Source organism: Hyperoodon ampullatus (genome assembly GCF_949752795.1).
Source record: "Hyperoodon ampullatus genome assembly, chromosome: 19".
Lineage (NCBI taxonomy): Eukaryota > Metazoa > Chordata > Mammalia > Artiodactyla > Ziphiidae > Hyperoodon > Hyperoodon ampullatus.
The window spans coordinates 3,860,128-3,869,520 of NC_136932.1; the positions used below are offsets into that span (position 1 = coordinate 3,860,128).

At 49.3% G+C, this 9,393-nt stretch overlaps 1 protein-coding gene across 1 annotated transcript; it reads right to left on the bottom strand.

Moving 5' to 3' along the window:
• Positions 1-4,423: 4,423 nt before the first annotated feature.
• On the bottom strand, positions 4,424-9,188 carry SNX11 (sorting nexin 11; the record flags this gene model as incomplete). The annotated part of the gene is made up of 6 exons (XM_079726357.1): positions 9,134-9,188; positions 8,604-8,690; positions 8,208-8,308; positions 6,697-6,792; positions 6,250-6,462; positions 4,424-4,697 (listed from the first exon to the last, which is right to left on the bottom strand). Exons 1-6 carry the CDS (start codon positions 9,173-9,175, stop codon positions 4,424-4,426), a joined length of 813 nt encoding a protein of 270 aa, XP_079582483.1. The 5' UTR covers positions 9,176-9,188.
• Between the last annotated feature and the right edge of the window lie 205 nt (positions 9,189-9,393).

A 9,393-nucleotide genomic window follows, 5' to 3' on the forward strand; every position in this document is an offset into this window, starting at 1 on the left:
TCCAGCTTTCCAGCTCCAAATCCAGCCATTATTAAGGTGGAACTGGTTTTCCCCAATAAGTTATTTCTCTAGATGCTAGGACTGGCTCCTGCTGCCCTGCTGGTAAGCCAAACGCACAGCTGGTCTTGGTAGCAGTGCCCAAAACAGTTCCTTGGAGAGAAGAGCTGGGGTGGGGAGCGGATGAGAGACAGGAGCGGGGGAGGGGGGGTTTCCAAAGCAGATTGAGGAAACCATCAGGAAGGAAGCTGTACTGGTAAAGAGAGCAGGAAGACGGACACCCATCCACAGTTCAGAGAAAGGTTACCTTGAGCCAGGTCACGTTCCCCCTGCAGAGCTGAGTCCCTGCTGGCAGAGGACCGCCCAGGGAGGTGGCTTAGGATCATTGCCCAGGCGCAACTGAGGGCGTCAGGACCTCGCGCTGTGGTCGTTACCTGCCTGGCTTTAGCTGTGCCTCAGCTGGCTGCTTGCACATAAATCCGCAGAAGCCACTCCAGTCCCCGAATGGTCGCTCCTGCGACCTCTGTGAGGCAGGCCAGGAGCTGGTCCATTTCCACTTCTACCTCCAACCTCACATCCTCCCGGCTTATTGCCCTCCCCACCCCTGGGGTGTTAAGAATATTCAGCAAGAGGGCTTCCCTGGTGGCGCAGTGGTTGAGAGTCAGCCTGCCAATGCAGGGGACACGGGTTCGAGCCCTGGTCTGGGAAGATCCCACATGCCGCAGGGCAACTAGGCCCGTGAGCCACAACTACTGAAGTCTGTGCGTCTGGAACTTGTGCTCCGCAACGAGAGGCCGCGATAGGGAGAGGCCCGCGTACCGTGATGAAGAGTGGCCCCCACTCGCCGCAACTAGAGAAAGCCCACACACAGAAATGAAGACCCAACATAGCCAAAAACTAATTAATTAATTAATTAATTAATTTTTTTAAAAAAGAATATTCAGCAAGAGCTGAGGCATGTAAACAAATTCACAAACGTGGAGCTAACTTAATGTCCAATCAGACTGTTAAAGTCACGATCACCTCCTAAGCAAAGATACCAGAGAGGCTACGAGGTGCCTGGGACTTGGTGTGGCTCTAAGGCCTTAGCAGTTAGAACACCTCGGACTGTGGAGGAGCTCTGATTTCTGAGAACAACTCTGAAAAGCTCTGCAGGGGGATTTTATTTTTTCCTCCTTGAATAGTGGTGGGTTTATTCTAACTTTTTTTTTTTAAGTTTTTTTTTGGGGGGGAAACAACACTTTGTTTTACAGAGCTTGGAAAGTACCTCTTACATGAATATATTCTACCACCATCTAAAAACATGCTTTTTAAAAACCAGGCTCAGCTCAGTTTCCTCAGCTAGAAAATGAGGGTCACACTTGCCCTGCCCTCCTCACTGGGCACTGTGGTCAAATAAAACGATGCATATGGGCTTCCCTGGTGACGCAGTGGTTAAGAATCCACCTGCCAATGCAGGGGACACGGGTTTGAGCCCTGGTCCGGGAAGATCCCATATGCCGCAGAGCAACTAAGCCGGTGCGCCACAACTACTGAGCCCGTGCTCTAGAGCCTGTGAGCCACAACTACTGAAGCCTGTGCTCCATAACAAGAGAAGCCACCACAATGAGGAGCCTGCACACAGCAATGAAGACCCAACGCAGCCAAAAATAAATAAATAAATAAATTTATTTTAAAAAAAAAAAGATGCATATGAAACTTATTATCTTCACACAAGAAAACCCATCTCCTCCTACACACACACACACACACTTCCACCAAACAAAAGGAAACCCATGAGATTGGGATCACTTATCTTGGGTAACAGGAGATGACTAGACTTGGATCACGGAACTAGCTGTCAGAAGAAAGGTGACTAGGGAATTCCCTGGCAGTCCAGTGGTTAGGACTCTGTGCTTCCACTGTAAGGGGCACAGGTTCAATCCCTGGTCAGAGAACTAAGATCCCACATGATGCATGGCACAGCCAAAAAAAAAAAAAAAAATTAGGTAACTATAAGTCAGGCACAGAACCTACTTCAAACCCAAATTCTAACCAAAAATACTTCCATTCTACAAAACACCTCGGTAGGCCACTCCCCCCAGTAGCTCCCTATCTTCCCTACAGAGGTCATTGGTGGCAGCCCTTAGCACACACAGGGACAGAGCAAAATGGGAGAGAGGCAGATGGCACTGCCTAGAGGAAGAGGAAAATCCATCTTTGCTGTTTTTCTGGTAATTCCAGGCCCACAGAAAAACTCTTCCCCTCTCAGGACATCTTCTTCCACGGTCTACACTCAACTCTGCACAAGACAGTGCAGGGATGGTGCCTGGCCTTAGATTAACTGAGGTGCTGTTGTATGCACTGCTGATAATGGATCATTAAAAAAGCCAAGAGTCAGAAAAATTGCATCCGTGTCTTTGAGCAGCTCCTGCTGTCCCAGCAGCCTACCCTGCTGGCAGAATTAGCTGCTGAGCACCAACTCCAGGAAGAAAAGGAGTGAACAGAAGAAGGCCAGCCCAGCTTGCTGTTTTTTGGCTGAGTAGGGAATTGACACAGACCACCTCCGGCTCCTGTCTGGAAGTTTTGAAATCAGAGAGCTTCAAGCACAGCTGGGTTCACAGCTGCACCATTTGGAGCATTGGACTCATTAATATTCATGAGTCATCCCCACCAATCGGCAGAGCGGATGCCATTAGCTTAGCATCTGTCGGGTTTTTGTGAGGTTTGTGTATGGAGTTTTTTCCCCTTTTAAATGAACTTCTTTTGACATTCTGGATTTGCCTCTGTAGGTTTTCTATCCTCGCCTTGCTCTGCTGCATCATATAAAGGAGAGACCCAGGGGAGGCGGGCAGGAAAGAGAAATGAGTCCCAGCGAGGGCTCCGCATCTGCCTGTTGACAAACTTTATTTCTCTTTCAGCACCTGGCACCTCAGACAGGCTGCGAGGACGGAAGCAGCATCAGGTAAATTACACCTAACAAGGTTCGTGCCCATAACTGTGAGAGGAGCTGGATCCTGACTCTTTGGAAGGCAATTCTTCCTCCAGTGGTGAACCTGAGCTGCACACACAATACAGGAGAGCTGCCGTGCACGGTCCTGCACCATGATTTCCACGCTGATAAGTTCATGATTTATGAAAGTACCTACTGCCAGCCCTCACTCCCTCCTCCACGGCTACAGCTTGTTAGACACCAACTGCAACAACAGTCTTAAATACTTGAATTTTATTTCAGGCCAAAACCTCTCAACTCTGAACTAAATGCCATGACAGTCCCACAGCACAGGCTGGTAGTAAAAGAGCCCAGAGACAGGGTGCGATGGCCAGAGGAGGGAGAAGCGGGCGAGAAGGGGAAGAACCACACACACAAACCCAAGGGCAGGGCAGGGCAGAATGCCAGCCGCACTCACCTCCTACCAGCTCTGGCTCTTGAGGAGAGAATTACGGCAGCAGGAGGGCAGAATGCCTCATTGTCTGAAGGAAGGCGTGTTGTTCCTCATCTCCATCCCCAGAGCCCTCTCTCCAGGCAGAAACAAAGCCCCCGCACCCCACTGGATTGAACATATGGCAACACAGCAGAGGGACACGCGGTGGCTGAAGCCTGGGGGCAGGGAGCTGTTACTAAGGGAGAAGAAAAGGATTCAGAAAAAGAAAGGAGCCCCTGCTTACCCTGCAGAGAAGACAGACGCGTCTCCGCTTTATAACCAGAGAGAGACGGTGACAGCCCAGGGCATCCCTTCCAAAACAGAGCCCCTGAACCGGTCCCTTTCCTATGGCTGTGACCAAACCCTTCTCTTTCGTGGGTGGCCATGAGCTATTTCATGGGTCTTGGCCCCATAAAGCCAGGCAGAGGTCCTGGGATGCGCAGGAAACCCCAGTGACAGGAGTCAGAGCACCATTCCATTCAGTGGTATTAGTGAAGGAAAAGCAAGGAGGTGGGAGGATATTCACCCCCCGTCCATGCAAGGAGGTAGGCAAGAGGCCAGCCTCCCAGAAACCAAGTGCTCCAGGGGCTGCAGCAAAAATAGAGCCAGCGGGAATACAATGACACAAGCATGTCTGTTGAACAATATTCAATATGGCAGCTTAAAATCTGCCACCTACAGGTCCCCAAAACCAGTCACCTGAGACAGTGCTCCTAGGCCTGTTAACAAACATCTAAAGAAATTCAGCTCCCAGGAGAGTAAATATGGGGTTTGGTGCAGAACCAACAACCCCTGGGCCTCGTGCTTAACTTATAAACATCCGCACAGTGTCTGTTTCTATGGAAGAAGCTTGACGCGTGGTCACCGACCTCCATGCCACCAATGCGAGCAGAGGCCACGGTAAGACACGAAGCAGCCCAGCCTCTCCACCACCGGCCTGGGCCCAGCCCCACCAGAGCCAGTCTCCCGGCCCACATCTCCTTCATCCGCCTCAGAGCAGAACCCAGAGCTCCAAGCAGAGCTCACTTTTCCAAAACTGTTTCCAATGGACCAGGATCCAAATGCACTGCACGGTCCCCTCCCATGGCCCTCCTCACAGGCTGAGGAGCAGAGGTTCCCTCCTCAGGTCTTGCAAAGCCACAGCATGACGGAAAGGAGGGAGGTGGGGGAGGGGGCGTCTCCCAGGAAGGGGCCTCAGAGTCAGCAGCAGGAGCCCACACCTCGGGGCTGGCCTCTTCCTCCCCGGGAGGCGGTGAGAGGGAGCTCCTCCTGCCCGATCGTGGGGGAAAGCAGCAACTGGAAGAGAGAGGGGAAGGGAAACGAAGGGCATGAGCAGGGAAGCAAAAACGAATGGACAGCAACAGGAGGTCTGTGCATACAAAGAAATATGCTTCGGCCGTAGAAAGGAATTGAGTGCTGATACGACAACACGGACACACCGTGAAAATGCACTAAATGAAAGACGTCAGTCACACAAGAGCACGTACCATATGACTGACTCCGTTGCTGTGAAATGTCCAGAATATGCAAATCCATAGACACGTAAAGTAGACATGGGTTGCCAAGGGCTGGGGGTTGGGGAAAATGGGGAGTCACAGCTGATGGGCACAAGGTTTCTTTGGGGGTGATGAAAACCGTCTAGAATTGACTGTGGTGATAGATGGCTGAACAACTTCGTGAATAAACTAAAACTACTGAATTGTACACTAAAAGGGTGAACTTTATGTATGTAAATATATCTCAATAAAGTTGTTATTTAAAGAAAATGGGAGGGACTTCCCTGCTGGTCCAGTGGTTAAGAATCTGCCTGCCAATGCAGGGTACACGGGTTCGAGCCCTGGTCCAGGAAGATCCCACATGCCATGGAGCAACTGAGCCCATGAGCCACAACTACTGAGCCTGCACTCTAGAGCCCGCGAGCCACAACTACTGAAGCCCGCGCACCTAGAGCCCGTGCTATGCAACAAGAGAAGCCACCGCAATGAGAAGCCCGCGCACTGCAACAAAGAGTAGCCCCCGCTCGCTGCAACTAGAGAAAGCCCGCACACGGCAATGAAGACCCAACACACGCAAAAATAAAAAATAAATAATAAAAATAAATTAATTTTAAAAAAAAGAAAGAAAGAAAGAAAATGGGGGACTTCCCTGGTGGCACAGGGGTTAAAAATCCGCCTGCCAATGCAGGGGACACGGGTTCAAGCCCTGGTCCAGGAAGATTCCACATGGCGCGGAGCAACCAAGCCGGTGTGCCACAACTACTGAGCCTGTGCTCTACAGCCCACAAGCCACAACTACTGAGCCCGCATGCCACAACTACTGAAGTCCATGTGCCTAGAGCCCGTGCTCTGCAACAAGAGAAGCCACCGCAATGAGAAGCCAGCACACCGCAATGAAGAGTAGCCCCCGCTCGCCGCAACTAGAGAAAGCCCGCGCGCAGCAACCAAGACCCAACGCAGCCAAAGATAAATACATTTAATAAATTAAAAAAAGAGAGATCGAATGCTATTTAAAAAATTAATTAATTAATTTAAAAAATAACAATGCATTTTATTTTAAAAAAAAGTAAAAGAAAATGGGGGTTTGGGGAGAGGATAAAGAACAAAACAAATAAGAAAGCCTCTTCTTTCTCCTCAGGTTCCAATAGGAGAGCACGCTCCCCAGGGATGAGTTAGGAAAGACACAAGACCTTTGTGCATGGAATGAAAGAACCATGCCCAAGGAGCCCGAGGCCCTTCTGAGAGGCCACCGACGCTGTGACCTTACTGCTTTCTCTACCAATGGACACCTCACTGGCCCAGGTTACAATAATCCTAGCCACTCATGTCTCAAAATAGAGCACTGCAGTTACCTCTTAGGCTGGTCTCCTTCAGCCAGGTGAGAGGAGCCCCGCCTCTCTTCCTGGGCCCAGCCACAGTTTGACATAGCATAGCGAAGAATGGCCTCGGAAACGGACATGGGGCTTCGGCCCTGGACACAGGCTTCTATCTCAGGCACCGAGAGCTGGCTTTGCAGGAAGAGGTGTAACTGGCTGTCTGACAGAAGGACCACACTCTGCAGGACCCTGGGGCAAAGACAGGTAGGGCAACACAGAGCATCACCCCAAGCAGTGGCTCTCCCCAGCCCCATCCTCTGAAGGCCTTGTGGCTTGAGTGAGCACTGAAGGCACAAGGGTGCAAGAAAGACATCGGACACAAATGTGCCTGTATGTTCACAGGGACCATCCTGCCCGGCACACACACCTCACCCCCCCGGCCCCTCCCCAGGAGGCAAGTGCTAGCCCGCCAAGTCCACTCACTTTTCGAGAAAGTGCTGCAGACCTTGTCGTCGCTTCTCAATGAATTCATCTGAGCTGCCAAAGAAGGTTGACTTCCCAGGAAGTTCAGGTACAGGCCTGTGGGATCACATAATGTAACACGCCCAAGGTAAGTAACATCCAAGACAGTCATTCCAGTCCCTGATCGAGGAAATCCCCTAAAAAGAGGCGCAAATCGGCTGGGCCCGTGAGCCATGGCCGCTGAGCCTGCGCATCCGGAGCCTGTGCTCCGCAACGGGAGAGACCACAACAGTGAGAGGCCCGCGTACCGCAAAAAAAAAAAAAAAAAAAAAAAAAAAAAGAGGCGCAAATCAATACAAACAGCATTTAATAAGGTGGCAGGGGAAGGAGACTAACACTGACTTGACTGCATGAGTGTGTCAGGCATTGTAAATGTTTTAATTTAACCTTACTTCGTTTAATACTCCCCCAAACCCCATGAGAAAGATATTAGTGTCCCCATTTTAGTGGTAAGGAAATAGAAACAGAGACATTAAGTAAATTTCCCAGTGTCACACAGCTGGTAAGTAAGCAGCAGAGTTGGTATCTGAACCAAGTCTGTGACTTAAACACTCCATGCTGCTAGATTACACTGTTTACGAAACCCATTCCCACCATCAACTATTACTGAAACAGGAAGAAACTTGGACACAGAGACACGGAGAATGCTGGGTCCTTCTGTGTAAATTAAGACTACCTTCTCCATCCCTGGAAGGTCACATGCTTGGAATTTTCTGAAAGTAGTCGAGTTGCAGCAAATCATCCACAAACTCTTCAAGCCTCCCTAGCCTCTCCTGTGAAGCATGGCACATGCTTTAAAAATGGCAGGCCAGACTAGAGGATGCAGGGTCTGTTCAGAGGAAGTTCCAACTGGCTAATTAGGGCCTGACCCATGACCATGGCCTCATCAGTCCCACACGTTAACTAACTGGCTACATCATCAACAGGGTCACCAGAGCATTCAGTGACCACACTGTGGTGGAATCACTGTCCTAAACTGTCTCAAGTTTTAGGACTTATTTAAAGTGTGCAGGTGAGGAGTGAACACTACTGCTTTTCCTAAGGCTCTCAGTCTGTTATAACTCTGGATAGAGGTCTCTACACAAAAAAGAAAAAAAAAAATCACTATTTTTATATATCAAATGGATGGGAACACCACCTGTCAAATTATTCCAGATCCTAAAAAGTTTCTCATAACCAGTGAAGCACACTTAAAAAGCCAGCAGTACCTTTCTTTAGCCCTAGACTATTTAGCCCTATGCATGTTAAAAAAAGAAAAATATGTTTTAGATTTATTTGGCTTTGTTAGGTCAAAATATTAGAAATAAGAATGCTGTCTTACTTTCACTGACTTGAAAACATAATGTAAGAACACATTTCTCAACGCCCTCAGTACCTGGCAAGTTGCCAAGCTTTTTTCATTGTAAATTCCAGTTGTCAAGTAAACACCTAAAAAGCCAGTCTCAGACCCAAGAAAACAAGAGCAAACTCACACTAAACCAGCGTTTCTCTGTAGCTGCTTTCTCAGCCATACAAACTCTCGGTAGCGGCGACGCACACAGGATGTCTTAGCAGTAAAAGCTTTGCTGTTGGTCTACAGGAGGCAGCACATGAAAAGGCTTTAGTGGAAAAAGCCCAAGTTCCCATGAACACCCCATCGTCACTCTCACTAAGGACCCAAGCCACCAGGCCACAGTCCTGATCAAGGGCTCCCAGCAGAGCAAGATGCCACCAGGCAGCCTGAAAACAACTCTCAGGCAAACCCCAGGCTCTCTTTCCTCTCCTCCCTCCTTTACTTCTGTCAAAACATCCATAAACAGATTCTGCCTCGAGACTGGCCCTCAGCCCTGGAGGGTGCTGACCCCAATACCAAAATTGGATGCACTTACATGAAGGAATATCTTATAATCCACGTAAGAATTCCAGGAGCCCTCATTCTGCACGCGGGGGTCCTGAACACGCACAGTGATCACCTCCTGGAGGGAAGAAATGCTCCTTCAGCTTCAGCACAGCCACACAGTAAGGCGGCCTCGACACAAAGGTTGCCAGATTTTTCCACTCAACACCAACTTTCATTCATTTGTTCATTTATTCATTCAATTCGGCAAATAGTTATTGACCACCCTGTATGTGGCAGGCGCTGTGCTAAGGCACTGGGGTAGAACAAGAACAAGGGACAAAAATCCTTGCCCGTATGAAGCTTACATTCTAGGACATTCCAACGAATGGAAAAGTTAGTGAAAATGGAACCTCATTTCCCAGTAATGCCTTTACTACTGATTTCCCTCTCCTGGCTTGACCTTGAGCTCATCAGAACCACTAAGGTATTAGTGTCAGAAGAACACCACCAAGCAGTACCTGAATCTCCCAAATCCCCTCAAACGTTTACCCACCTGTTCCCCGGAGACCACATGCTTACCTCCTGCTCTTGGTTCTCCAACATTCTACACCAAAAGCCCATTGGAAGAAAACATCTGATGAGGGATAGAAGACACAGGATCAATCACTGTTAGTATGCGTGCACTCTTGTCTCTCTTGGCCAGGGCAAAACCCTGAAAATTTTTAATCGACACCCCCCTGGGGAAATCCAGGCAACTTTTTTGTTCTTGTGTAAAACTTAAGGGGAAGCAAAAAAATTCCCCTGCATGAGCTAGGTGCCAAGCTAAAAGCCCTGGAGGA